Source organism: Theropithecus gelada, chromosome 7b (assembly GCF_003255815.1).
Source record: "Theropithecus gelada isolate Dixy chromosome 7b, Tgel_1.0, whole genome shotgun sequence".
Classification (NCBI taxonomy): domain Eukaryota; kingdom Metazoa; phylum Chordata; class Mammalia; order Primates; family Cercopithecidae; genus Theropithecus; species Theropithecus gelada.
The window spans coordinates 75,047,464-75,075,008 of record NC_037675.1 but is presented as its reverse complement, the minus strand read 5'-3'; the positions used below and the strand labels follow the sequence as shown (position 1 = coordinate 75,075,008).

At 52.0% G+C, this 27,545-nt stretch overlaps 1 protein-coding gene across 3 annotated transcripts in view; it reads left to right on the top strand.

Annotated features, from left to right (window-relative positions):
* The window catches only part of ELMSAN1 (ELM2 and Myb/SANT domain containing 1), a 72,883-nt gene that overhangs the window by 40,512 nt on the left and 4,826 nt on the right, over nt 1–27,545 (top strand). For all 3 annotated transcript variants that reach the window (XM_025391412.1, XM_025391410.1, XM_025391411.1), the window contains exons 2-11: nt 5,857–7,558; nt 9,401–9,700; nt 17,282–17,627; nt 19,745–19,811; nt 20,298–20,440; nt 20,551–20,654; nt 21,149–21,224; nt 21,882–21,970; nt 24,366–24,515; nt 25,636–25,848. In XM_025391412.1, coding sequence (XP_025247197.1) covers nt 6,104–7,558; nt 9,401–9,700; nt 17,282–17,627; nt 19,745–19,811; nt 20,298–20,440; nt 20,551–20,654; nt 21,149–21,224; nt 21,882–21,970; nt 24,366–24,515; nt 25,636–25,848 — 2,943 coding nt within the window. In that variant the 5' untranslated portion in view covers nt 5,857–6,103. The remainder of the gene's footprint in view (nt 1–5,856; nt 7,559–9,400; nt 9,701–17,281; nt 17,628–19,744; nt 19,812–20,297; nt 20,441–20,550; nt 20,655–21,148; nt 21,225–21,881; nt 21,971–24,365; nt 24,516–25,635; nt 25,849–27,545) is intronic.

Genomic DNA, 27,545 nt, shown 5'->3' with positions numbered 1-27,545 from the left:
GAGTGCCTCATAAGCCCTGAAAGGATTCTTCTCTTACACATCCCTTTAAAAGCATTTCAGTGTTGGCATTTTTACTGTGTAAGCTCAAACTTCAGGCAGCTTGAACCCTGGCCAAGCTTCTGATCCTGAGCAGCTTGATGGCTGAGACCCCTGGGACTCGTGACTCTCTGGCCTGTTGGCCTGGGTTCTCCTTTTGAGAGCTGAAGTTCAGTCCAGAGAAGTGATGGTCCAGGGACTGTCTGGATTGGGAATGGGCCGACCATAGGGCCTCTTACCTGCTCTCTCATGCTCCCAGGGAAAATGACGCTTGCGGGAGTCAGATCCACGTCTGTTGTATCAGAGCCTCCTTGTTTGCAAACCCCTTGAGAATAGGGCTTCTGTGTCCAGTGGCTTGCAGAAATGGGGTGCACTGGCCTGTGTGTGAAGGCCCAGTTGGTGGGGATACATGTGGCGTTGCAGATGGGGTCCAGAGGGAAGGTTTGTCTAGGGCCTGGGCAACTCTAGGTGGCCCAAGATGGCAGTTCCAGGCCACGTACCCAGTCTGGCTATAGCTGGAGAACCCAGAATGTCTGAGAGAGCTTTTCAGGATGTGAGCCCGAATGAAGGGGCCAGCTGGGCCGTGCTGTGCTCCTCTGGTGGGGGTGGCAGGGTCTTGTTATGGCTCCTTGGCATCCTGGCCAGACCTTAGTGTCTTGAGGTCCAGCCATGTCAGGGCATGAGGTAAACAGACCACAGGCTTGTGTCCCTGGCTACTGTCTAGGTGGGGTGGAAGCCTAGAAAAATGGGGTGGAGGGCAACAGTGGAGCTGGCACTTTTCCAGCTGGCCAGCATGTGGTATGGGGCAGCAGGTGACAGTCAAGGGCAGGTGGCTTGTGGGCCAGCAGGGAGAAGGACTTGTGTTCCACATAGGTGGAGAGGGCCTGGGCCAGGGGTAGGGTGGGATCCCGGGCTGGGTCTTTTCACTTCATCCCAGCATCTTGAGGAGCTCTGGTGTGCATCAGAGAGCCCAGAAGTCAGGAGCAGGCAGGAGCCCAGGGCAGGAATGCGGGCTGTGTCACCTCTGCCCAGGCGTGGCTCTGACTCACCTTGGGCGCAGTCTTGAATGAGCATCCTGACAGGCAGATACAAACCAAGTGCCAAGGTACAACGGTCTGCCAACCCTGTCCCGTGGAGCCTGCTGTCTGCTGGGGATGACGAAGCAGGCACCTGGGATTTAGTGTGCCATACACAGTGTGTTATAGGGGCTTGTAGTTCAGCTCCTGTCTCTGCTCTGGGGTCAAGGAAGGTTTCCCGGTGGAAACAGTGTCTGCAGCCTGAAGGATGAATAGGACCTGGCCTCATGAAAAGCGTGAGAAGTTGTCCCCAGGAAGGGGTACAGCCTGGCCAAAGACCTGGAAGCAAAGCAAGAAGAGCACGTTGGAGGCCCTGGCTCAAGCACAGACTGTCGAGAGAGGTGGCAGGAGCCAAGGTCTGCAGGGACTTGTGGACAGGGCAGGGAGTTTAGACTTTGTCCTAAGACAGCTCAGGGAACTGACTCGCCTGGAGACTCAGTTTGGGCCTGTCTTGCCCTTGGGTGACAGACACATGACCTTTGACTCCCCTCTTCCTAGTGCTGAGCTTGTGGGGCCTGCCCAGGCTCTAAGAGTGGGAGCTTGGAGCATTAGCCTACAAGGGCAGGGACCCTCGGGTCACCCCCAGGTCAGAGCTGAGCCCCTGCAGCTGCTGAGATCAACTTGGCATCTCCTCCCTGGCCTGTGTGACCTCGACTCACAACAGTCTTGTTTCTCAAATGGACACACTGATTGCCCCAAGCAGACAGGTGAGTGGCCCTGGTCCTGCAGTGGCTACAGTCTGGCCCCTTGCCCTGTGGTGATAGCTCACTGGCTTCTCCTGGGGTCGGTCAGCTAGTGTTGGGTGTGCGGCTGGGCTGCCGATGTCCCTTGGGGAGCAGTGTGTATTTGAGCTGACATCCCGGGAGAGCTGGTGTCACCATCAGCACTGAATACCCAAAGGCCTTTCCAGCACCTTCCCCTCATGTGTCTGCAAAACATATATGTGGGGTCAGCACGGTTTTTTGTGTTTTGTTTTTCTTGGTGCACACTGCTTTCTTCTATAGAGAGCAAGTGCTTTTCACCATAGAACTTCCTGAAAGCCTGCTAGGTCCCAGGCTTTGGTCTTGACTGTTGCCTTGTCTTTGGCCCAGGGGTACCTGTGGGTCTGGTCAAGGATTGGTTGCTGCAGAGAGGAGCCTGGAGGAAGGGAAAAGTGAATAGAGCGTGACAGTCAAACAGACTGACAGGGCGGACTGCAGTGTTTGGGGCCCCGTGGTGACTGTGGGTTTCCTTTTGCAGTGTTCCTGCATCCGTTGTCAGAGGCCCTGCAGCTCGTCCCAGGGCTGAGCTGCTGGCAGGAGTTCCTCGTTACATCCTCTTCCCTGCAACCTCAGGGACTAGGCCCACAGGTCAGCAGCCTTTGGAGGTGTCTTCCTTCCTCTTCCTCACTGTGAGGAAGGGCAGTTTGATTTCCACCTGAGGGACAGGGCAGTGGGGGTGGGGTAGAAGAAATGAGAGGAAGTGGTGTAGTCCTGACCCCGAGTTGCAGGCTGGGAGGAGCCCATGGGGTCTGAGAGCTGGAGGCACCACCAGCAGCAACTGAGCCTGGGTTGGGGTTGCAGGAGCCAGAGAGTCCCCAGATCGGGGACTAGAGTGGCCAGTGCAGGAGGAAGTGTTTCAGGCCTCCCTGCAGGTAGACCTCACACATCTGCTGACCCTCTGTGGTGAGACCCTTCCCTGCCCTCCCTTCCTGGAGGGTCAAGGGTCTCAGCCATATTTGGGGAGAATGGGAGAGAGTACCTGCCAAAGGTTCAGGCAGGGGTAAGGGGCTTCCCAGTGCCAGTGAGAAGGGATATCTGTGTCTAGAAAATCCTTGCCTGGAGGTGGTGTGGAGTGTGCTGTGGAAGGGAGGTGTATGAAGAGGGGTCTGGGGTCTTAGTGTGATGTCTTGGGGGGTTCCAGTCTTGGCTCTGCAACATAATGAATGTGTGACTGTGGGCAGCTTACTTGGCCCCTCTGAGCCTCATCTAGCTAACCTGTAAATAGAGGTTAAAATCGCAACACCTGCCTTATAAGGTCATGGTGGGAATTTAAAGGATACAAAGCATGTAGGATCTGCCTGGCACGGGTGTACCATCACCATCATCATCATCATTACTTCTATCACTACTTAGTGCCCTGCTGCCTAGGTGTGCCCCTTCACCCTTCCTCCCAGGCTGCCAGTATCTTCCACTCTTCTCCCCACTCCCAGCCAATGACCTTTCTTCTCTGAGGGTTCCAGGCCTGAGTGTCCATGCCCCTGGCACCCTTAGCTCTTCAGTGAGGGTGACAGAGAGGCCTCTGCAGCAAGAAGCTTCTGGGGTGATTCAGCCTTCCCCAAACCAGGCCCCTTGATTTCTTGAAAGCAAGTCCATTTCAGCTTCAGAGGCTGCTGTGGTGTCTTGAATGATGGCCCTCCTTGATGTGCAGGGTGGGAGTGGGAGGCTTCCCAGCTGAGCCCAGCTCCTCCAGGGCTGACCATACAGCTGTGGGTAAGCCCCTGTAAGACCTGCGTCTGGCCTCTGGCCCCTGCCCTGGGCAGAAGCAGGCTTGTCCTGGAGCCGCAGACCCCGCCTCATCTCCTTCTGTAAGAGGTGCTGAGCAGCCATCCCCATGGAGGGGGCGCAGCCCTCCATCAGGTTCACACTGGCACGTGCATCCAGGCCCACCTGCCACGTGGACCTTCCCTTGCTCCAGGCCTCAAGCCAGTGCTGTGGCTCACAAGGCGACAGGGCTGTGATGAAGGGAGGCGTGAGTGTGTGTGAGCGCCCACTGGAGGGGCTCGCAGCCCCCTGGAGGCACGTGGGCCTGCCAGGCTGGCGCGCATTCTTCCTTCCTCTGTCTTGCTTCTGCAGACACGCACTTCTAGTTCTGTGGGCTTGATGTTCCCTCGGAGAGGCGGAGCCAGACAGTCCTATCCTGCAGCTTCATGGTGGTGCCCAGGGTGATTTTTAGTGTAGGGGTTAGCTTTTGGGTTCCTGCTCTGACTTAGGTTGACTGTCAGAGAATGAGGGTTTAAAAGCTAGAGAAAGGTGGTTTCTCCAGCCCCCAGCTCTCCACTTCTTGTCCAAATCCCCCCACTCCCCTCTTACTGGGGGTCAGGGTGACTTGGATGCCATCCTAGTCTCTGTGCCTCTCTCTCCCTCCAGCTTCATGTATGAAAAGACAAAGGCTGCACACGAGGAGGGTCTCTTTTACTCTCTTCAAGGCCCAAGGACTGAGGAAGGAAATGGAGGAGGAAGTTACTCCCCTTCTGGGTGCTGGGTGAAAGTGAAAGATAGGGAGGGGGCCCTCAGTGAGTCACGCAGGCGGACAGGAGGCAGGCAGGCTCCAGGAGCGCAGGGGCTGGGGAGCTGCGGAAGCCTGCAGAGGAGTGATAGCCTGGGAGGGGCATTCCCGGTGCTGGGGGCGGGCCAAACTGTGAACTGGGTGTAGTCAGGACTCTGTGCCCGCCCAGCCCTGCCCTCCGCTGCTCCTGGCTGGTTTCCTGGGAGCTGCTGGGGTTGCTAACAATGACCTGTAGCATCTAGGGCCTGAGATTTCCTCTTCAGAGCCACCCGAGCTGTCTTCCCTTCTTCTCAGGGACCAGAATCTTACTAGGGAAAGAGGTGGGCCATTTAGCTCCCACCCCCACCAACTTCCCAGGAAAAAAACAAAACCCAAACAGCACTCTGAGGGAATAAAAAGTCTTTAAAAATACATGAAGCAGCTATGTAAGTTGTAAAATACGGGTCTAGATTCTGTTCTGTAGTGACTGTTTTAAAAAATCAAGTTACGAAACAAAAACAGAAAAACTGTGTACTTTAGTCATGACATTATCATGGAGAAACCTTCTGGAACTGAGTTCTAGCAATACACACCCTCTACGATCTGAGTTTACACTATTTGCCGGGGGTCTTTGGCGGTGGAAGGGGCAGGGGTCAGGCAGGGGCGGGGTCAGCGGCTGACCAGCTCTTGGCCTGGATCCTGCCTCCACCCTGCTAGGGTTGCAAAACAGGTTCTGTGCTGGTTTGGGAAAGACTGGCAGCGAGAACCCCACCCAGCAGCTCTTCCCAGGGGTGGGGCTAGGACTGCACACACCCTTCTGGGGCCTTACCTGCAGGCCTTGGTGAGCCTGACCCTGGGCCCCTGACTCTACAAGGGCCTGTTGGGGCTCCTGACCCTGGGGCTGCACAGGAGGAGTGGCCATGTCGGGAATGACCCTGTCCTCTCCACTTCCTGAGGCTGAGCTGTGCTTGGAGTGTCAGAGGAGGCACTGGCTGGACAAAGATCCTTCTGGGTCTGGTGGGAGGCTCCTGCATAGACGGATGTGTGCCAGGAGGACTAGGCCTGGCTGCCCAGGGGGCTGGGGCCTGGGTAAGAGGAGAGGGGAGCCAATGTGGCTTTTGCTGCTCCTTTCTCAGCTGGGCTGGAGGGGCTTGGGCTGGATGTCAGCTCCACTTGTCCCTTAGAATGTGCCTATGCAGTGCACAAATAACACAGCCAGATGCAGGCAGTCCTGCAGCTGAACCAGGAGGGTGAGGTGGTGGGACAAGAGAGTCACGGTGCCCTGGGAGATGCAGCTGATTCTCCTGCCCTCCTGGCAGCTCCCCAGAAGGTCTTGGCTCCTGCCTCACCAATGCTGCTCTGTGACTTGGGGCCTGTTCCTGTGATATGAGGTGGTGAGACCGATGGCCCTTGGAGGCCCCTTTTCTTACACTTGTGCTGATGTTTGGGGCATCCTGGGACGCTGTGGCTGACACTGTCACTGCTCTTCCCTCTGCAGGTGCCAGGACCCTGTGGAGCATCATGAACTGGGAAGAGTAGCTGAGCCCCAGAGCCTCTCTGGAAGAGAAAGGAAGAGCCAGCAGTTCTTTCTCCCAGTGCCCGACCTCATCGTCCAGGGTCTTCCTCTGCCCCTGCTCTGCCCTCCCTGGCTCCTGGACTAGAGTCCAGCTTCCAGCAGGACGTTTCCCCAGGGGATGGGTGACTGTTGAACGGGATCTCACTGCCAGGGCTCAGTTGGCCACATCATGAACCTCCAGGCCCAGCCCAAGGCTCAGAACAAGCGGAAGCGTTGCCTCTTCGGGGGCCAGGAACCAGCTCCCAAGGAGCAGCCCCCTCCCCTGCAGCCCCCCCAGCAGTCCATCAGAGTGAAGGAGGAGCAGTACGTAGGGCACGAGGGTCCAGGAGGGGCAGTCTCCACCTCTCAGCCTGTGGAACTGCCCCCTCCCAGCAGTCTGGCCCTGCTGAACTCTGTGGTGTATGGGCCTGAGCGGACCTCAGCAGCCATGTTGTCCCAGCAGGTAGCCTCAGTAAAGTGGCCCAACTCTGTGATGGCTCCAGGGCGGGGCCCGGAGCGTGGAGGAGGTGGGGGTGTCAGTGACAGCAGCTGGCAGCAGCAGCCAGGCCAGCCTCCACCCCATTCAACATGGAACTGCCACAGTCTGTCCCTCTACAGTGCACCCAAGGGGAACCCGCATCCTGGAGTGGGAGTCGCAACTTACTATAACCACCCTGAGGCACTGAAGCGGGAGAAAGCGGGGGGCCCACAGCTGGACCGCTATGGAAATGTGCGGCCAGTGATGCCACAGAAGGTGCAGCTGGAGGTAGGGCGGCCCCAGGCACCCCTGAATTCTTTCCATGCAGCCAAGAAACCCCCAAACCAGTCACTGCCCCTGCAACCCTTCCAGCTGGCATTCGGCCACCAGGTGAACCGGCAGGTCTTCCGGCAGGGCCCACCGCCCCCAAACCCGGTGGCTGCCTTCCCTCCGCAGAAGCAGCAGCAGCAGCAACCGCAACAGCAGCAGCAGCAGCAGCAGCAGGCAGCCCTACCCCAGATGCCGCTCTTTGAGAACTTCTACCCCATGCAACAGCCACCCTCGCAGCAACCCCAGGACTTTGGCCTGCAGCCGGCTGGGCCACTGGGACAGTCACACCTGGCTCACCACAGCATGGCACCCTACCCCTTCCCCCCCAACCCAGATATGAACCCAGAACTGCGCAAGGCCCTCCTGCAGGAGTCAGCCCCACAGCCGGCGCTACCTCAGGTCCAGATCCCCTTCCCCCGCCGCTCCCGCCGCCTCTCTAAGGAGGGTATCCTGCCTCCCACCACCCTGGATGGGGCTGGCACCCAACCTGGGCAGGAGCTCACTGGCAACCTGTTCCTACATCACTGGCCCCTGCAGCAGCCGCCACCTGGCTCCCTGGGGCAGCCCCATCCTGAAGCTCTGGGATTCCCGCTGGAGCTGAGGGAGTCACAGCTACTGCCTGATGGAGAGAGACTAGCACCCAATGGCCGGGAGCGAGAGGCTCTTGCCATGGGCAGCGAGGAGGGCATGAGGGCAGTGAGCACAGGGGACTGTGGGCAGGTGCTACGGGGCGGGGTAATCCAGAGCACGCGACGGAGGCGCCGGGCATCGCAGGAGGCCAATTTGCTGACCCTGGCCCAGAAGGCGGTGGAGCTGGCCTCGCTGCAGAATGCAAAGGTGAGAGGGGCATACGGTGGAGCCAGACCTGGCAGAGGGCATCAGGCTAATAGGTGAGAGGCTGCTTGCCTAGAGACAGCCAATCTTTGCCGTAGCCAGCTGCTTGTGGGGAAATAGTACAAAGACCACCTTTCACCTTGTAACAGACTTCTTGCTTACTTTCTTTTGCAGAAATGTTTTTTGAATAATTAGATACTATTTCGTGTGCCACCCACTGTGCAGGCCAAACAACCCATCCGTAAGCCACCTGTGGCAAGAGATAGCCATCTGGGGGCCCTTGGTCCAGGCCAGGGTGGAAGGGCCTGGAAGAAAGCAGGTTATGGAGAGTATTTGTTATTTATTTATTTATTGAGACAGAGTCTTACTCCGTCACCCAGGCTAGCGTGCAGTGGCGCGATCTCAGCTCACTGCAACCTCCACCTCCTGGGTTCAATCGATTCTCCTGCCTCAGCCTCCCCAGTAGTTGGGATTGCAGGTGCCCACCACCACACCCAGCATATTTTTGTTATTTAGTAGAGACGGAGTTTCGCCATGTTGGCCAGGCTGGTCTCAAACTCCTGACCTCAGGTGATCCACCCACCTCAGCCTCCCAAAGTGCTGGGATTATAGGCATGAGCCACTGCGCCCAGCCTCACATTGCTCTTTTCTATAGAAAGTGCTTCTGGCTGGGCGCAGTGGCTCACACCTGTAATCCTAGCACTTTGGGGGGACTGAGGCAGGCAGATCACGAGGTTAGGAGTTCGAGACCAGCCTGACCAACATGGTGAAACCCTATCTCTACTAAAAATACAAAAATTAGCCAGGCATGGTGGGGGGCACCTGTAATCCCAGCTACTTGGGGAGGCTGAGGCAGGAGAATCGCTTGAACCTGGGAGGCGGAGGTTGCAGTGAGCTGAGATCATGCCACTGCACTCCAGCCCGGGTGACAGAGCAAGACTCCATCTCAAAAAAAAAAAAGTGCTTCTCACCATAAAACTTCCTGAAAGCCTGCTAGGTTCCAGGCCTTGGCCTTGTCCTTGGCCCAGGGGTACCTGTGGGTCTGGTCAAGGATTGGAGAGTATTTAGAAGTGTGGTAGGAAGCCGGGTGCAGTGGCTCACGCCTGTAATCCCAGCACTTCGGGAGACCAAGATGGGTGGATCACTTGAGGTCAGGAGTTCGAGACCAGCCTGGCCAACACAGCAAAACCCCATCTCTACCAAAAAACACAAAAATTAGCCGGTCGTGTTGCTGTACATCTGTAATCCCAGCTACTGGGGAGGCTGAGGCGGGAGAATCGTTTGAATCCGGGAGGCAGAGGTTGCAGTGAGCCAAGATCGTGCCACTGTACTACAACCTGGGTGACAGAGTGAGACCTCCTGTCTCCAAAAAAAAAAGTGATAGGAGAAAAGGTGGTCAGGGAAAGGCCAACTTGTGAGACCACTGGGGGGCACTGTGGGTGTTTGAGTCCCGTAACTAAATGGGAATAAGGTCCTAGATCAAATCAGAATTCGTCTTTTATTTGTTTATTTATTACTGAGACAGGGTCTCACTCTGTCACCCAGGCTGGAGTGCAGTGGTGCGATCTCGGCTCACTGCAGCCTCAACTTCCTGGGCTCAGGCAATCCTCCCACCTCCGCCTCCTGAGTAGCTGGGACCACAGGAGTTTGCCACCATGCCCAGCTAATTTTGTTTTATTTTCTGTAGAGACAAAGTGTCACTATGTTACCCAGGCTGGTCTTGAACTTGTGGCCTCAATTGATCCTTTCATCTTGTCCTCCCAAAGTGCAGGAATTATAGGTGTGAGCCACTACGCCTGGCTATGATTTATCTTTTAAATTGCACTCTGTTCCCATCTTATCCAGGATGGCAGTGGCTCTGAAGAGAAGCGGAAAAGCGTATTGGCCTCAACTACCAAGGGTGGGGTGGAGTTTTCTGAGCCTTCCTTAGCCAGCAAGCGAGCACGAGAAGACAGTGGGATGGTACCCCTCATCATCCCAGTGTCTGTGCCTGTGCGGACTGTGGACCCAACTGAGGCAGCCCAGGCTGGAGGTGTTGATGAGGACGGGAAGGGTCCTGAACAGAACCCTGCTGAGCACAAGCCATCAGTCATCGTCACCCGCAGGCGGTCCACCCGAATCCCTGGGACAGATGCTCCAGCTCAGGTATGAGAGGCGCCCCTTCTAAACATCTCCAGCACCTGAGTGCTCCTGGGGCCCAGGACCCTATGGGGAAAGGAGAACATGGCAATGTAGGAAGGTATCAGGGAACTTGTGGAGATACTGTTTTTGTTTTCCAAACCAAACTTCTGGACAGATGTCCGGAAGGGGCATTTGGGGATGTCCCCCATCCTCATGGGGGATGAGATGGTTTTATACTTGAAATTGAAACTGCCTGGGAAATTCTAGGATGTATACATCTGTTTTTCTAGATAGCAAATTTTGATTTGGCCTGTACTGGGTGCTGGGAATTAGAGATGTTTGCTTATACTGTCACTACTGAGATCTTGACATCTCCTCCTTTTTTTTTTTTTTTTTTGAGACAGAGTCTCACTCTGTCACCCAGGCGGGAGTGCAGTGGCACCATCTCCACTCACTGCAACCTCTGCCTCCTGGGTTCCCACCATTCTCCTGCCTCAGCCTCCCGAGTAGCTGGGACTACAGGCGCCCGCCACCTCGCCCAGCTAGTTTTTTGTATTTTTAGTAGAGACGGGGTTTCACGGGGTTAGCCAGGATGGTCTCGATCTGACCTCATGATCCGCCAGCCTCGGCCTCCCAAAGTGCTGGGATTACAGGCATGAGCCACTGCGCCCGGCTGACATCTCCTTTTGAGATTGAGGTTTTGTCTACTTTTTCTTTAGGTTCTGTCATCTTTTGTTTTATACGTTTTGATGCAATGTTATTAGGTGCTCATTTAGAACTAGATTAGATACTTTATGAAGTTTCTTTTTATCTTAAATATTCTTTTTGCCTTTTATTCTTATTTTATATTTTATTTTATTTTTTTGAGACAGAGTTTTGCTTGTCCCCCAGGCTGGAGTGCAATGGCGAGATCTCGGCTCACTGCAACTTCCTGGGTTCAAGCAATTATCCTGCCTCAGCCTCCTTAGTAGCTGGGATTACAGGCATGCATCACGAAGCCTGGCTAATTTTCGTATTTTTAGTAGAGACGGGGTTTCATCATGTTGGCCAGGTTAGTCTTAAACTCCTGACCTCAAGTGATCTGCCCGCCTTGGCCTCCCAAAGTATTAGGATGACAGGGGTGAGCCACCGCACCCGGCCAATTCTTATTTTACATGAGTAAAGTTATAAGATACAAGTGTGATTTTGTAACACACATAGATGGTATAGTGGTGAAGTCAGGGCTATCAGGGTATCCATATCTATTCCCCAAATAATGCACATTGTACCCATTAAGTAATTTCTCATCATCTACCCCTTTTGCCCCTTAAAGTCAGTTTTGTCTGATATCTTGCTTGCTTTTGGTTAGAATCTGCAGGGTGCATCTTTTCCCATCATTTACTGTTATCTTTTCTCTATCCTTCTACTTAAGGTGTATCTTTCAAGTGGCATACATTGGGATTTGTTATTATCCAGTCTTTTAGAGCATTGATATGGTTTATATCTTTCTATTTATTTATTTAAAAATTAACATAAAGTCTGGGCACGGTGGCTCACACCTGTAATCCCAGAACTTTGGGAAGCCAAGGCTGGTGGGTCACTTGAGGCCAGCAGTTCAAGACCAGCCTGACCAACATGGCAAAACCCTGTTTGTACAAAAATAGAATAAAATAAAATTAACATAAAAAGAATACATATTTATGGCATACAACATGATGTTTTGATATAATCAAGTTAATTAACGTACCCATTACTTCAAATTTTTGTGGTGAGAACATTTAAAATCTGCTCTCAGCAATTTTGAAGTGTATAATACACTGTTACTAATGATAGTCATCATGTTATACAATAGGTTTCCTGAACTTACTCTTTTTTCCTAAGTGACATTATGTATTGTTTGACCAGTATCTCCCCAGTCCTCGCCCCATCCCCTAACCCTTGGTAAACACCATTCTACTTTATGCTTCTTTGAATTCAACTTTTTAAGATTCCACTGATACAGTTTGCATTTAATGTAATTACTTAAATACTTGGGTTAAAAGTTGCCATCTACTGTTAGCTGTTTCCCATCTTGCCTTTCCCATGTTCTCCTTTGGATTGATTTGATTTGTTATCCCACTTCCCCATTTTATTGATTTATTAGTTATATCCTTGCATGTTGTTCTTTTTGTGATTACCCCAGCATTCTTCTTACCCATATTTCTTCAAGAGAACTAAGCCCTACAGAAAGGGATTTGAGCAACTATTTCCTCAATTTTCTGAAGGATGGGACATAGCTAGTACCATTTTAAAATGCATAGGAGGCCAGGTGCAGTGGCTTATGCCTGCAGTCCCAGCATTTTGGGAGGCCAAGGCAGGAGGATCGCTTGAGCCCAGAAGTTCGAGACCAGCCCGGGCAACACAAGGAGAGACCCAGTCTCTACAAAAACAAAAAACAAAAAAACAACAGAAAAAAATTAGCTGGGTGTGGAAGTGCACACCTGTAGTCCCAGTTTCTTAGGAAGCTGAGGTGGGAATATCGCTTGAGCCCAAGAGGTCAAGACTGCAGGAAGCTGTGATTGTGCCACTGCACTCCAGCCTGGGTGACAAAGTGAGACCCCTTTTCAAAACAAAACAAAAAGCAAAAACAAAAAACCCAAACCCTGTTAAATGCATAGGAGAGAATTTAACTTATTATGTATAGTGAGTGTCTTATGACATTAGGACTTAGATCTTTGGTCAAGAAGGGCTGCTAGATATTAAAACATGTATCCTGGGCCGGGGGCGGTGGCTCATGCCTGTAATCCCAGCACTTTGGGAGGCCAAGAGATGGAGACCATCCTGGCCAACATGGTGAAACCCCATCTCTACTAAAAATACAAAAATCAGCTGGGTGAGGTGGTGGGTGCCTGTAATCCCAGCTACTAGAGAGGCTGAGGCAGGAGAATGGCTTGAACCCGGGAAGCAGAGGTTGCAGTGAGCCAAGATCGCACCACTGCACTCCAGCCTGGGCAACAGAGCGAGACTCTGTCTCACACAAAACAAAACAAAACATGTATCCCGGCTGACGCCTGTAATCCCAGCACTTTGGGAAGCCAAGGCGGGTGGAGTTCAAGACCAGCCTGGCCAACATAGTGAAACCCTGTCTCTACTAAAAATACAAAAATTGCCTGGCGCGGTGGCTCAAGCCTGTAATCCCAGCACTTTGGGAGGCCGAGACGGGTGGATCACGAGGTCAGGAGATCGAGACCATCCTGGCTAACATGGTGAAACCCCGTCTCTACTAAAAATACAAAAAAACTAGCCGGGCGAGGTGGCGGGCGCCTGTAGTCCCAGCTACTCCGGAGGCTGAGGCAGGAGAATGGCGGGAACCCTGGAGGCGGAGCTTGCAGTGAGCTGAGATCCGGCCACTGCACTCCAGCCCGGGCTACAGAGCAAAACTCCGTCTCAAAAAAAAAAAAAAAATACAAAAATTAGCCAGGCATGATGGTGTGTGCCTGTAATCCTAGCTACTGAGGAAGCTGAGGCAAGAGAATCGCTTGAACCTGGGAGGTGGAGGTTGTAGTGAGCCGAGATCGCACCACTACACTCCAGCTTGGGCAACAGAGTGAGACTTCGTCTCAAACAAAAACAAAAACAAAAAACATGCATCCTTGGCTTTTTGAAATCTGTTAGTACTTTTAGCTCTTCCTGGACAATGCAAAGTTCTTGTGTTTGTTTCTGGGTTTTTTGGGCGGGGGCGGGGGTTTGAGATGGAGTTGTGCAGGCTGGAGTGTAGTGGCATGATCTCAGCTCACTGCAGCCTCCACCTCCCGGATTCAAGCGATTCTTCTGCCTCAGCCTCCTGAGTAGCTGGGACTACAGGTGCAGGCCACCACGCCAGGCTCCTTTTTTTGTATTTTTAGTAGAGATGGGGTTTCACCATGTTGGCCCAGCTGGTCTCAAACTCGTGACCTCAGGTGATCCCCCTGCCTTGGCCTCCCAAAGTGCTGGGATTATAGGTGTAAACCACCACATCTGGCCCTGAATTACTTTAATCGGAGGTTGAAATGAGATTATTTCAAGCTAGGCTTTATTCCATATAGGGACTATCCTATTTCTGATTCACCTTTATTCTGAATGAAAGTGAGTATCAGCCCTTTTGGAGTCCCAGTCCAAACCTGGGGGTTTGCCAAGCTCTCCTTCCTTGGCGAGCCCTAAACTTCAGCTTTGTGTTTTTTTTCTTTTGAGATGGAGTTTCGCCCTTGTGGCCCAGGCTGGAGTGCAATGGCTCAATCTCGGCTCATTGCAACCTCTGCCTCCTGGGTTCAAGTGATTCTCCTGCCTCAGCCTCCCGAGTAGCTGGGATTACAAGTGCCCACCACCACACCCAGCTAATTTTTTGTATTTTTAATAGAGGCGGGATTTCACTATGTTGGCCAGGCTGGTCTCGAACTCCTGACCTCAGGCGATCCACCCACCTTGGCCTTCCAAAGTGCTGGGATTATAGGCATAAGCCACCTCACCTGGCCTTTTTTGTTTTTGTTTTTGTTTTTGAGAGGGAGTCTCACTCTGTCGCCCAGGCTGGAGTGCAGTGGTGTGTTCTCCACTCACTGCAACCTCCGTCTTCCAGGTTCAAGCAATTCTGCTTCAGCCTCCTAAATTGCTGGGATTATAGGCGCCCGCCACCACGCCCAGCTAATTTTTGTATCTTTAGTAGAGACGGGGTTTTGCCACATTGGCCAGGCTGGTCTTGAACTAACCTTGGGTGATCCACCCACTTTGGCCTCCCAAAGTGCTGGGATTACAGGCGTGAGCCACTGCACCTGGCCAAACCTCAGTTTTTATTGTGTCAGTTCCTTAAATTTCTTTCTTTTTTTTTTTTTTGAGACGGAGTCTCGCTCTGTGGCCCAGGCTGGAGTGCAGTGGCCGGATCTCAGCTCACTGCAAGCTCCGCCTCCCAGGTTTACACCATTCTCCTGCCTCAGCCTCCCGAGTAGCTGGGACTACAGGCGCCCGCCACCTCGCCCGGCTAGTTTTTTGTATTTTTTAGTAAAGACGGGGTTTCACCGTGTTAGCCAGGATGGTCTCGATCTCCTGACCTCGTGATCCGCCCGTCTCAGCCTCCCAAAGTGCTGGGATTACAGGCTTGAGCCACCGCGCCCGGCCCAGTTCCTTAAATTTCTTAAAAGCTCTGCTCAGTTTCTCAGCCTCTCCGTTGCCTTTTCTAGTAATAGCATTCACCTCTAGGGAAAACGCAGCTTCAAATACTGGGCTCACCTCTTTAGCATTCTTTTTTTCCCCCTGAATCTTGGCTCTTTAATTCTTTGCTTATTTGCCCTCTGATATCTTCAGAAATGTGTTTTGCATATCGAGTCCAGATTTTCTGGTTATTCTCAGCTGGAGAGTTGGCCTGCATGCCTCTGTCATAGGCAGGGGAGCACCACAGTCTCTGCTCTCTGGGTTCCTGTTCCCTGGTTGAGGAAAAGTTTGTGGTAGAGGCTGGAGGTCTGGGCAGCTTGTTCTGAGAGTGAGCAGGAAGGAGCCTGAGCAGCTCCACAGCTCAATGCCCCTATTTTATAAATGAGGAGTGAGGTCCAGAAAAGACAAGAGACTGACCTAAGGTCATACAGCCAAGTAATAGTAGAGCTAGCCCTAGAATTGGGATCTCCTGAATCCCTGCCTGTGAGTACTTCTACTACACCAGGCTTTGGGGGGAGGTTTTGTTACTTGTTTATTTCATTCATTATTTTTTATTCTTTGTACTACAGATACTTTCTTTCATGCATAAAAGTAGAGAGGGCTATAATGAATGCCAGCGTTTAGCCATCACCCAGATTTCACAGTTATCAAAACATAGCCAATCTTGTTCCACCTGTACCTCTGCTTCTCCATGCCGCTAGGTTATTTTGAAGCACATCCTGAACATCGTATCATTCCATCCATATATACTTCAGTTTGTGTCTGAAATACATAAGGACTCTTTCTTCTTCAACATTCTCTCAGTAGCATTACCACACCTAAGAAATGAACATGACTGTTTTTGTCAAATATTCAGAATAGTTTAATCCCTTATTATAAAATTACAAATGATTACAGCTAGCTGATTTTTTGGTTAGATTTCTTGTCAAGAAAGTTTGGTGGGGGGGCCTTTGGCTCCTGCATTTTTTTTTTTTTTCTGTGCAATCATATTGTTTCCCTAAGGGAAGAAAAATGAACAATTTCATTTCATCCCAATTTCTAGAAGGGAAAAGAGGGCGCAGATGAGTGAAGGACATGGCCACAGCCTCAGAGGGGAGTCAGGGCCCTCTGCTGGAAGGTGTTTATGGGAGCCAGAACCTTGGCAGGGAGACAGCTCATTATTCTAAGGCCCACTTGGTCACCATGGCCAGCCTTACCTGTTATACTGAGTATGCAGAGGGATCAACTGGGTGCTGCTCACCCTGTAGGGCTCCATTCTCTGCCTTTGAGATTATAGGAATCGAGCAAGGGAAGGCCTCTGTTGTCTTATAGTCCTGCTCCCTATTCTAGATAGAGGCCCATGAGGCACACCTAGCAAGGAGAAATAGGCGGGCTAACTTTTGCCAGTGTGCATGGGCTAGACTTTCCTAGTGGGATTAATACTACTATGAGAACAAAAGTTCTGCAAGGACAAGGACTGTCCATTCCATTTTTTTTTTTTTTCTTTTTCCTTTTTGTTTTTTGAGAGAGAGTCTAGTTCTGTTACCCAGGCTAGAGTGCAGTGGCACGATCTTGGCTCACTACAACCTCCACCTCCCGGGTTCAAGTGATTCTCGTGCCTCAGCCTCCTGAGTAGCTGAAATTACAGGCACCTGCCACCATGCCCAGCTAATTTTTGTGTTTTAGTAGAGACAGGGTTTTGCCATGTTGGCCAGGCTGGTCTCGAACTCCCGACCTCAAGTGATTCCTCCACCTCGACCTCCCAAAGTGCTGAGATTACCACGCCCGGCCTTGTCCATTCCATTTTGTAGTTCCATGCCCAGCTCAGGTCTTAGCACGCAGTAGGAACTTTCATCTAACGCAGAGCCTGGAGTTTAAGTAGTGACAGCCAATATTTACTGAGGTATCAAGCAGTGTTCTCAGTGATTTCCATGTATTAATTCATGTAGTCCTCATAGTTACCCCAGTAAGTAGGCACTTACTAGGTAGGCACCATGTTAAAAATGAAGATGCACAGAAAGATTGAGTAATTTTAAGTGGCAATAAAGGTGGTAGGTCCCAACCCAAGCAGTCCAGCTGCAGAGCCTGGGCCCTGAACTACTGTACTCTTCTGCCCTGTCACACGCTTTACAGCAGAGGTGGGGAACGGTGGTCTGGGGGCCAAATCCAGAGCTAAGAATGATGTTACAATTTTATACGATTAGTTTTAAAAAGAAAAAGGGAAAGAAGACGAATATGTAACAGAGATCACATGTGGCCCACAAAGCCTAAAATATTTACTCTCTGGCCCCTTACAGAAAAAGTTTGCTGACCTCTGGCCTAGAGGAGACAATAAGGGCTTTTGGACCTGCTCCTTTTTTTCAGGCTTGCCTTGGTGGGTGTGGTGGGCAGCCTAAGTTCCAAAGGTGAGACTGGCAAGCTGTGGTTAAAACTTCACTTTCCGTGGGATACAAGGCTGAGCCATCTTTGTTTTCTTTCCTTCTCCAGGCGGAAGACATAAATGTCAAGTTGGAGGGGGAGCCTTCCGTGCGGAAACCAAAGCAGCGGCCCAGGCCCGAGCCCCTCATCATCCCCACCAAGGCGGGCACTTTCATCGCCCCTCCCGTCTACTCCAACATCACCCCATACCAGAGCCACCTGCGCTCTCCTGTGCGCCTAGCTGACCACCCCTCTGAGCGGAGCTTTGAGCTGCCTCCCTACACGCCGCCCCCCATCCTCAGCCCTGTGCGGGAAGGCTCTGGCCTCTACTTCAATGCCATCATATCAACCAACACCATCCCCGCCCCTCCTCCCATCACACCTAAGAGTGCCCATCGCACGCTGCTCCGGACTAGTGAGTGACCTCCCTCCGCAGCCCTGGCAGGAGCGGGGCTGGGGCAGTGGGCAGGGAGGCATCTCAGCCTATGGGGCTGCTGCGGGATTTTGCTGGAACACTCTGGGAGAAGGAGCTCTGCTCTGTCTTCTCTGAGATTGAGAAGGAGGTTGTCCTCATTCAACAAGGAGGGGCGGGGGGCCCGCCCAGCTGCTTGGATTCAAATCTTAATTTCATCATTTACTGTTACATCCACTTTTGCAAGTCACTTCAACTCCCTGGGCCTCAGTTTTTTCAGTATTAAGATGGGGATATTAGTAGTACTTGGTTGATGATGAAATTGCCAATATTCAACTATTTCTGGGTTCACAAATAGTAGTTTCCTTTGGTTCAACCTAATGACCACTTCCTAGGCTCAGGTGCATTAGCACACATAAAGCTGAAACATCATGCCAGGCCATCCTGTTTGCTCATAGTTCTTTGCAGCAGATCTGGTCTCTGGGGCTCTCAAACAGTCATTTTGGCCAAAAACAGACACTCTGGAAATATTGGGCTGGCTTGGGGTGGTGTCCTGCCGAAAAGTGTTGCCCACTCCACAAGGAGATCCATTTCCTCTGCAGAATGGGGTAATCCAATCCCTTAGGGTGGTAGAGAGGATTAAGTGGAAGTAGCTAGCTCATAGATGCCTTTGGCCAATTAACCTTTGACTGTGACCTCACCCATGGTGTAGCTCTCTGGTGCCCCCTGGTGTCTGTGGGTGCAAAATGTTTGCCCTAGGCTGGCTGGCCTTCTGTCCTGCTTCCTGGGGAGGCTTCTCCCTGGCTAGGCTGTGTAGGAAGAGGAAGTCATTGTGGAGATCAGACTGGCAGCCAGCGAGAGGTCAGTCTGCCCACGAGTAGTTACCGAACACTTGGGTGTAAGGCCTTGAACTAGGTCCTGTGAGGGCTCCAAGAATGTACAGGACACTGTGGTCTGTTCTATAGAGAATGCAAGGTCATTAGGGAGTTGACATGAAAGCCTGGGAGTTGGAAAAACAGAGGTTCCTGGCAGTGTGGGATCTGTAGCCAGTGAGTGAAGCCCCTAGCAGCTAGCCTGGGCTGGTGAGGACTGCATTCAAGTGGGGTGGGGCCAGAGCTGAGCCCCAGAGATGGAGGAGGGCAGGGGCAGGAAGGACACACCAGGGAGAGGAAATGACTGGTGCAAAGGCCTGTAGATGGGACCATGCAGGGAGAGTGAGGGGCCGAGAGATTAGCAGTCAGCTAGGATGCAGGTCCAGGCACAGGGGTGGTGAGAGGTACAGATGGAAGCAGAACTGCCTTGAACTCTGAGGGGAGGGTTGCAGGTTTTATCTCGCATTGCAGCAGGGAGTCAGTAAAAAGCAAAGATTTTTTTTTTTCTTTTTTGTTTTTGAGCAAAGGAGTGTTTTGATCATGTGGGGCCTTAAGAAGACCAGCTTGGGGCTGGGCACAGTGACTCACACCTGTAATCCCAGCTACTTGGGAGGCTGAGGGAGGAGAATCGCTTGAACTTAGAGGTTCAACTCCTTGAGCCGAGATCACACCACTGCACTCCAGCCTGGGCAGAGACAGAGTGAGACTTTGTCTCAAAAAGAAAGAAAGAAAGAAAAAAAACTAGCTTGGGAGAAACTGAGGTGGAAAATCCAAAGAGGAAGTGAGAAAGTGAGACAATAACTGTATAACAGCGATGCCCTTCACCACCTCCCTAGTGTGCTCAAAGTTTCAGTCTCTTTACTAGAAAACCACAGCTTTACGTTGGAGCTGATTCTCTAGTGTTGGAGCTTCTGGGGCAGGGATATGGCTTTAGTTGTAGAAGCAGTAATAATCTTTATCGAGTGCCAGGCTCAGTGTGTTATTTTATCCAGTTCTCACATTAACTCTAGGAGACAGGTAGTAATCGTCCCTTTTGGTAGGTGTGAAAACTGAGGCACCCAAATATTTAGTGAAGAGCCTGCGTTTTTGTAGGTGGCAGGCTGCAGAGCCAGGACTCAGGTGCCTGTGTTCCCTGTGTGAGCTCTGTGTGTCACCACTGTGACTCTTGCACATACAGGGCAGCCACTAGGATTGGGGGTGCTTTGCTAAAAGGAGGTACTATTTATCAACCTGCTCTTTGTCCCGTAGACAGTGCTGAAGTCACCCCGCCTGTCCTCTCTGTGATGGGGGAGGCTACCCCAGTGAGCATCGAGCCGTAAGTGCAGCCCTGCCCCTGGCCGAGGGTGTGTGGGTGGCCACACTGGTGCAGTGTGTGCAGGTGGGCCCTGGGAGCAACAGGAGGGTTCCGTGGGGACTGCATAGGGCTGAGAGGGCCTCCCTGAGCTTCTGTATTTGGCCCTGGACTTTGCTGTCCCCGCCCTGCCTCTGTGTGGAAGTTGCAGGGAAGGACAAGGACCGGCTCAGCTTGAACTTATCTCTAGGAGAGTTGGAAGGGGGGTCCAGAGGCTCTTTCCCATCTGTAAACCTGGAGCTGCTTCTCCCCTCTCCTGCCTCTGGACCTTGCCTTTCTAGTGGTGCCAGGTCAGACTGTCCTCCCAATCCCCTAGAAGCCAGACTCCCTCCACCTAGCTGAGGCCTTGCTCTGCCGGCTCCCCCTCATCTTCTTCCCACCCTGAGGGATCATCAAGTTCTCTGTCCCCGCAAGGTGAGGCCTCATCTCCTGCCCTTTTCACTCCTCTAGACGGATCAACGTGGGCTCCCGGTTCCAGGCGGAAATCCCCTTGATCAGGGACCGTGCCCTGGCAGCTGCAGATCCCCACAAGGCCGACTTGGTGTGGCAGCCATGGGAAAACCTAGAGAGCAGCCGGGAGAAGCAGAGGCAAGGTGAGGAGGGGCCTGGGGCAGCCAGTGAGGGCAGGCACAGGCCTCAGCCTGCCCAGCCCCGAGCTGAACGTGGTTTCCTCCCCTCCCCCCTCATGCTCCTGTGGATCCAGTGGAAGACCTGCTGACAGCTGCCTGCTCCAGCATTTTCCCTGGTGCTGGCACCAACCAGGAGTTAGCCCTGCACTGTTTGCACGAGTCCAGAGGAGACATCCTGGTGAGAAGGCGCCCCCAGCAGAGGGAGGACCCCTCAGTGGGGGCTGGCTTGGATCCATGTCTGCTGCTCAGGAGCTAGGCCTGCTGGCATGCACTTTTGAGGCCAGTAGGAGGGTCTGACTAAGGAAGGGGCTGTAGAGGCTTGACCCGAGGGAGCCCTAGTTTCGGCCCCCAGGTTTTGCTGTGCAGCGTTCTCCCGTCCATTCCCATCCCTGATTTTGGGTCAGTGGACTCAGACTGGATGGTTGCTGAGAGCCTTCTCCAGCAGTGCTGCCCCTTGGGGCCATGGTCTCTCTTAAGAGGACCTGAGGCCTGTTTTCTGGGCAGTCTCACCCCCTGTGATCTCACCACCCCACCAAACCCCTTATCTCTCAGCAGTTAAGGGGGGCAAGAGTAAGTACCCACCCTACTCAGGATTTTATCAGGGCCTAGAATGCTCTGTCCACCACTGATACCCCTGCCAGCGCCCTGACCCTTCCCTCACTTCCCCTCCAGGAAACGCTGAATAAGCTGCTACTGAAGAAGCCGCTGCGGCCCCACAACCATCCGCTGGCAACTTATCACTACACAGGTGGGCCTGGCTGCGGCGGGCATGGTGCCCTGAGAGGTCCCCAGCATCCATGGGGCCCTGCTCAGTGCTGAGTCACAGCCCTGGGTCGGGGCAGGAGGAGGAGGGTAGATAACCCAAGAGTCAGAGTGAGGGAACTGCCACCAAAGCTGGGGTAGCTCTCCAGGGGTTTCCTGTGCCCTGGATGGGAGGGGAGAAGGGAGTGGGCAGGTGGGAGCCCATCCAGGCAAAAAAGCCCAGGTCACAGGGACAGGAACCCAAGGAGAGCCATCCAAATTGGCATCAGGTACCTGGAACTTAGCCCCAGGAGTGTATGTCCTGTTCTGGGCACTCTAAGAAGGACATGGACCGAGTCACATAATTCTAGCAGCCAATGTTTTCCATCCATGTTAGTGCTACATTTCATCTGCACCAGGTTTCACATGCATTATCTTACTGAGTCCTCACCACAGCTGGTGAGCTAGGCGATATTAGTTTCCATTTCACAAGCAAGGGAGTGAGGCTGTGCGCAACATGGCTAGTGTGTGGTGGAAGTGGGATGAGGAGCCGGCTCTGATGCCTGCAGAGACCATGGGCCTTAGACTTTTTTGCTGGTCAGAATGGCCCCACAGTGGCCAGGGCCCCGCCCACCCACTCCCTCGCTGCCTCTTTGCTCCATAGGCTCTGACCAGTGGAAGATGGCCGAGAGGAAGCTGTTCAACAAAGGCATTGCCATCTACAAGAAGGATTTCTTCCTGGTGCAGAAGCTGGTGAGCTGGGCTCTATTTCAGGGGTAGAAGAGGGCCAGGAGCTAGCTGCCTGTGTGACTTCAGGGCTCCCTCAGCCAGTGACCAAGCCCTCTTAAAAAGCAGTCAGGTCAATGCTACTGAGTAGCCTCAGAGAGAATTTCCTAAACAATACAAGAAAGAGAAAGATTAGGCCTCTTTTCTCTATTGGTTCTAAGCACCCTTTCCTCACTTCAGGGTGGTGTGGCCAAACTCTGGGGTCTCAATCCAGAAGGAGGCCTAAGTGGGCATCAGACTTAAAATAGGCAGGAGGAAGATGGGGAGGAGGGCGGCAAGTAGAGGTGAGCCATTCCCCAGGGGAAGGTGCAGGGGGAGGGCCCCCTGGGGTGAGGGGAACTGAGAGCCAGCAAGTGCCTGCATAACTGACCTGGGGGCCTCTGCCCTCCTTTGACTAAGAGTTGCCTTCCAGTAACTCAGCTGTTCAAGCCCACATTCCCTAGATTTATCTTGTCCTCCCTCCATATTCTTCTGGAAAAGCAGATGCTTTGCTAATCCAAGGAGTTGCATCTTTCCAGCTCTGTCTCACAAAATCTGGGCCGTGGGGAGAGAGGATTGTGTAGACTGCCAAGGGAAGAGTTTTTAAAAAAAAGCATGCCCTTTCCTCCTGGGATTGTAGATTGTATTGGGAACAGCCCTGGGGACTAGACAAAGTGCTGATGATGAATTCCCCTGCAAGGGCCCTGTTGTGAGGAGTCCTTTGCTATGTTTTAGTAACACTCTGTTCCCTGATTGGGCAATACTGACGGGAAGTACACGCCCGTGAAATTCACTGAGGCGCCCCAATGCCTAATGAAATGAGCAGACCTTTAGTCAGTCAAACAAAGGGTCAGAGAGAATTGACAGTAAATGTGTAAACGGCCTAATTAATACATGTGTGACTTGGCCATTTCTGTGAGATGAAAGATGTCTGTTTCCTCCTCAGACACAAAGGGCCCACACTGACCCCTGGCCTCTCTGGGACAGGAGCTCCCAGCCCAGCGGTGGCTGAGCAATGTGGGAGCCTGTGGGGTGGTGTCAGAGAAGACAGCCTCTTCGTGTGGGAAAGTCGCCCAAAAACTAAACCCAGTGTCCAAATAGATTTGTGCAAATAGATTTATGCAATGGGAGAGCTAGAATTTCAGAGCTTGAGAGGCAGGCCGCTGGAGATCTAGCCTTACTTAACCCCATTGGCTATTTACACATGAAAAAACTGAAATTAGAAAAGTGAGTGACTTGCCTAAGCTCAAATAGCTATGTGGTAGCAGAGTCAGGAGGAAGACTTAGGCCTTTCACTTCCTCCTCAGGTTTCCCAGGGCTTTCTTGTGAGTTTCCCTTGAGTTTCTCCCCCAACAGGGCACACTGTGTCATTTCTGTATGCTCACTTGTCAGCCACTGCTCCCTGGAGAGAAACGACATTTTGCCTGGATTAATGAAAAGCGTCTCTGTTGCCAGGTCAGGGCTGGCTTTGGATACAGATGGTGCCCAGACCTTTTCCTTCAACTTTTCAGTTTGAAAAATTTCAAACTTACAGGAAACACCTATCTACCCCGACTTCGATTTAGCAATCGTTAACATTGGCTACATTTGCTTTCTCTTTCTCTATGTCTAAACATAGACATACACATATACAGCTCTCTCATTCTCTGATTCAGCTAATCATTAAAAGTTACAGTCATCCTGTCACATGACTAAAAGCTTTCAGCATGTATCTCCTAAAAACCAAGATATTCTACAAAACCACAGTACCATTAGCACGCCCAAGAAATTTAACCTGATAACATAATTCAGGCCAGGCGAGATGGCTTACGCCTGTAATTCCAGCACTTTGGGAGGCAGAGGATCACTTGAGGCCAGGAGTTTGAGACCAGGCTGGCCAACATGGTGAAATCCCATGTCTACTAAAAATACAAAAAAAAACCCTAGCCAGGTGTGGTGGCACACACCTGTAATCCCAGCTACTCAGGAAGCTGAGGCATGAGAATCATTTGAACCTGGGAGGCGGAGGTTGCAGTGAGCCGAGATCCCGTCACTGCACTCCAGCCTGGGTGACAGAGTGAGAGACTGTCTCCAAAAAAAAGAAAAAAAAAATACAGTAATATCCTCTGATACGCAGTCCACATTGCCTTCTCCCGAGTGCTTCTGATGTCGTCCTTTATAGCTTGTTTTATTTATTTACTTATTTTAAATAGTGCTGAAGCATTGATTGATCAGTGGTTTGTTGCAGAGCAGGCATTGGAAAAATGCTTGTATTTCCTAGGTTGGCTGGGTTTCATTTTGGCTTGAAGTTAAGGGAAAGATGCAGGGACGAGAAAGGCTGGATTCTCCCCAGGCTGATGTGCCAAACCAGAGGGTTCTGACCTCAGTTTTGACTTCAAACCAGATCCAGACCAAGACCGTGGCCCAGTGCGTGGAGTTCTACTACACCTACAAGAAGCAGGTGAAAATCGGCCGCAATGGGACTCTAACCTTTGGGGATGTGGATGCCAGCGATGAGAAGTCGGCCCAGGAAGAGGTTGAAGTGGATATTAAGGTGACTCCTTTTCCAGCCGCAGATGCATAGAGCCTGGGCTGGGTCTGGGGCCAGGCCTGAGCTGGGAGCCTGAGCTCATGCTCTCCAGGAGCCTGCAGAGGGCAGGTTGAGGAAGACAGTGTCCCTGACAGTCACAAGGAGCCCTGGACCGCTGGGTTCTCCTCTCTATACTGCTGGTGTCATAGTAATAATACATTGTGTTGATACACAGGGTAATTTTCTCACAGGATTCACACCAGCATCGTCTTCCTATCTCCGCATAGCAGACCTCTAACACTGTTTTTCAAACCTCAGTCATTCTTCTATCACCTTTTTGATTTCTGCTATATCTGCATCCTACCTTGTGTCACCATTAGAATTTTTGTCATATTCACATACTACTTGTGCCATTACTTAATGTTTTCCTTTAAATCAACTCATTTTTTACTCAGAAGGGAAGCTTTATATCACAGTGATAAATAGAAAACCAAGGTTGTGTGCTATAAATAGAAGGTACTGGTAAAAATATATGTGAAAACCAGTGTTACTAAATTCTAGCTAGATACTGTGTTACCTGCCAAGGCTGAGACTGAGGCCGGACCTTGCTCTGTTAAAGAGATTATTAAGTCTAGAGAAGTATAAAAGACACATTAGCAGCAACCAGAGACTGAGTCCTTGGCATTATATAATCAGGATTGAAAGAGAATTGAAAAGGGAATGTTACTTAATTCCGTGTCCATGTATCCACCTAGCATCATTTTTGGGATTGCAAGTCCATGTTTGGTGACATGCTACTGTAAGACAGGGAGTGGTTTGCTGCCCATTTTGCAGGTAGGAAGGTAGTAGAGCTACAGAAAGCATTACAAAGATAGTTTGGAATTGGAACTCAAGGCTCCTGCCTGGCTCACCACATCATTGCCAAGGATGCCTCCTGGTCATGTGTCCAGGAGGATGGGTGGCAATGGGGAGCGACTGGTATATACCCTCCCTGCCCTTCGCTCTCTCTCAAGTGCTCCCAGGGCTTGAGACTCTCTTCTGTTTCCATGGCTACTGTGCCATGACCCCTGGGCCGGGTCAGAATCTGTGCTACAGCAGTGAGACGGAGCTGTAGGCTCACTGCCCTTGTTCTTGTTCCCCATAGACTTCCCAAAAGTTCCCAAGGGTGCCTCTTCCCAGAAGAGAGTCCCCAAGTGGAGAGAGGCTGGAGCCCAAGAGGGAGGTGAAGGAGCCCAGGAAGGAGGGGGAGGAGGAGGTGCCAGAGATCCAGGAGAAGGAGGAGCAGGAAGAGGGGCGAGAGCGCAGCAGGCGGGCAGCGGCAGTCAAAGCCACGCAGACACTACAGGCCAATGAGTCGGTGAGTGTGACCGCCATGGGCTGAGCCCAGGGCAAGCAGGGTGGAGCTGGGCCTGGGGACATGGGAGGGAGGGTAGAGCAGGACTGTGATCCTCATTATAATCATAATAGCAGGAAGTGTACTTTGTGCTGTTAACTCATTTAATTCTCACAACCGTATGTAGTATTACTGTTATTCCCATTTTATAGATGGGGAAATTGAGGCCCAAGATAACACAGCTAGTAGGCAGCCTGAATCCAGAGTCTGCGATTAATTTTTATACTCTACTGCTTCTGTATCTGAGATTCAGAGGGAAAAAGGTTTTGTGAAAACCCAGTACGTTTGTGGGTCACTGAGGGAGCATTGGTGGGTTGTAGCTTGGACAGGGCTCCCCTAAGAGAGCCGGAGCCCCTGACAAGAATGAGCTGAGACCATGGGAATGACAATCATAGGCCCTCAGGCATGATCTCTGCAAAGTGCTTTCATTTCCATTATCTCATTAATTCCTCACACTGCAGAGTTAACCTCTACTCTGCAGATGGGGGGAAAGCAGTTCAGAGATGCTAAGTGACTTGCCCCAGGTCCTTGGACTCCTAGTGCAGTGCTCTGTCCACCATATATCACAGGCCAAGAAGTGAGACTACCGGCCATAGTTGCTCCTCACCAGGGAGAGTTCTCCCAGAAAGCAGTAGGGAGGGGAAGGGGTTTATTGGAGAGCTGCTGCTGTTTGAGAGTCATTTTTTTTAGAAATGTGTGTAGTAGGCCTGGCGCAGTGGCTCACACCCGTAATCCCAGCACTTTGGGAGGCTGAGGTGAGTGGATCACCTGAGGTCAGGAGTCGAGACCAGCCCGGCCAACATGGTGAAACCTTGTCTCTATTAAAAATACAAAGATTAAGGCCGGGCGCGGTGGCTCAAGCCTGTAATCCCAGCACTTTGGGAGGCCGAGACGGGCGGATCACGAGGTCAGGAGATCGAGACCATCCTGGCTAACACGGTGAAACCCCGTCTCTACTAAAAAATACAAAAAACTAGCCGGGCGCGGTGGCGGGCGCCTGTAGTCCCAGCTACTCGGGAGGCTGAGGCAGGAGAATGGCGTGAACCCGGGAGGCGGAGCTTGCAGTGAGCTGAGATCCGGCCACTGCACTCCAGCCTGGGCGGCAGAGCGAGACTCCGTCTCAAAAAAAAAAAAAAATTTAAAAAAAAAATAAAAATACAAAGATTAGCTGGGCATGGTGGTGTGCGCCTGTAATCCCAGCTACTCCAGAGGCTGAGGCAGGAGAATCGCTTGAACCCAGGAGGTGGAGGTTGCAGAGAGCCAAGATTGCGCCACTACATTCCAGCCTGGGTGACAGAGTGAGACTCCGTCTCAAAAAAAAAAAAAAAAAAAAAAGGAATGTGTGTAGTACACTCATGCTTACAGAACTCCCATAAACTGTAAACCCACGGCTGTGTGCCCACTTCTGAGCCTCGACCACCTGCACTGAGAGCTGTGCTCTGCGTAACGCCCTGCAGAGTTCTGCTGACTTTTGTGAACACTTTCCCATGAGGGTTCCACTTCTGATGGCCACGCGGGGCTTCCCCAGCCAAGGCCCCCTCTGCTCCCTCTGCTCTGCACTCTGACCCCTGCTCTTGCCGTTTGGTTTCCCTGCACTGCGCTGTCCTGAACTAGCTACCTGTGCATCTGTCCCTTCCACCAGACCCTCAGCTCTGAGGGCA